Source organism: Sinocyclocheilus anshuiensis, unplaced genomic scaffold (genome assembly GCF_001515605.1).
Source record: "Sinocyclocheilus anshuiensis isolate Anshui unplaced genomic scaffold, SAMN03320099.WGS_v1.1 C31701760, whole genome shotgun sequence".
NCBI classification, from domain to species: Eukaryota; Metazoa; Chordata; class Actinopteri; order Cypriniformes; family Cyprinidae; genus Sinocyclocheilus; species Sinocyclocheilus anshuiensis.
Window position 1 is genome coordinate 1 of NW_015602424.1, and position 467 is coordinate 467.

A 467-nucleotide genomic window follows, 5' to 3' on the forward strand; every position below is an offset into this window, starting at 1 on the left:
GCAGATGCCCACTATAAAGAGTGAAGGGTAGGCTGGAGGTATTAGGAACTTATAGAGAGGCCAGACGAGGTGCTCCTGCACTTTTATACCCACTTTCTTATCTAGGAACGGGAAGGTGAAGTTGTAGCCTGTACAAAACAGGAACACCTCTGGCTTGGTTCTCTCCCCATTTTTGAACTCTAGAGTGCCATCATCCAGTACAGAAGTTACTGGAGGAGCCTGCTGGACTCCTGGAGGAAAGGGGCAGGTCAAAGGCCGCTGTCCATGACTCAGGATCACCTGGAGGTAAATAATGGTACAAGGTAAACAGAAATTCCAGATAAAATACTTTGGATGGTAAGCATAAGGCAGTAAGAATAAGATAATCTGAAAAATAACAAGTTGGTTTCTTTTGTCACAAGTATTAACAAAAGACCTGAGCGTCAACATTGGAGAGCTCCATGGCAATATCTAGTCCAGAGAGACCA

General features: G+C 44.5%; 1 protein-coding gene across 1 annotated transcript; it reads right to left on the bottom strand.

The window, feature by feature from the left end:
- Window positions 1–12: 12 nt before the first annotated feature.
- Window positions 13–460, bottom strand: LOC107682145 (flavin-containing monooxygenase FMO GS-OX-like 7; the record flags this gene model as incomplete). Its single annotated transcript, XM_016478490.1, has 2 exons — window positions 416–460; window positions 13–279 (listed from the first exon to the last, which is right to left on the bottom strand). Coding segments are annotated over exons 1-2 (294 nt in total), but the record flags the coding sequence as incomplete, so codon positions are not given.
- Between the last annotated feature and the right edge of the window lie 7 nt (window positions 461–467).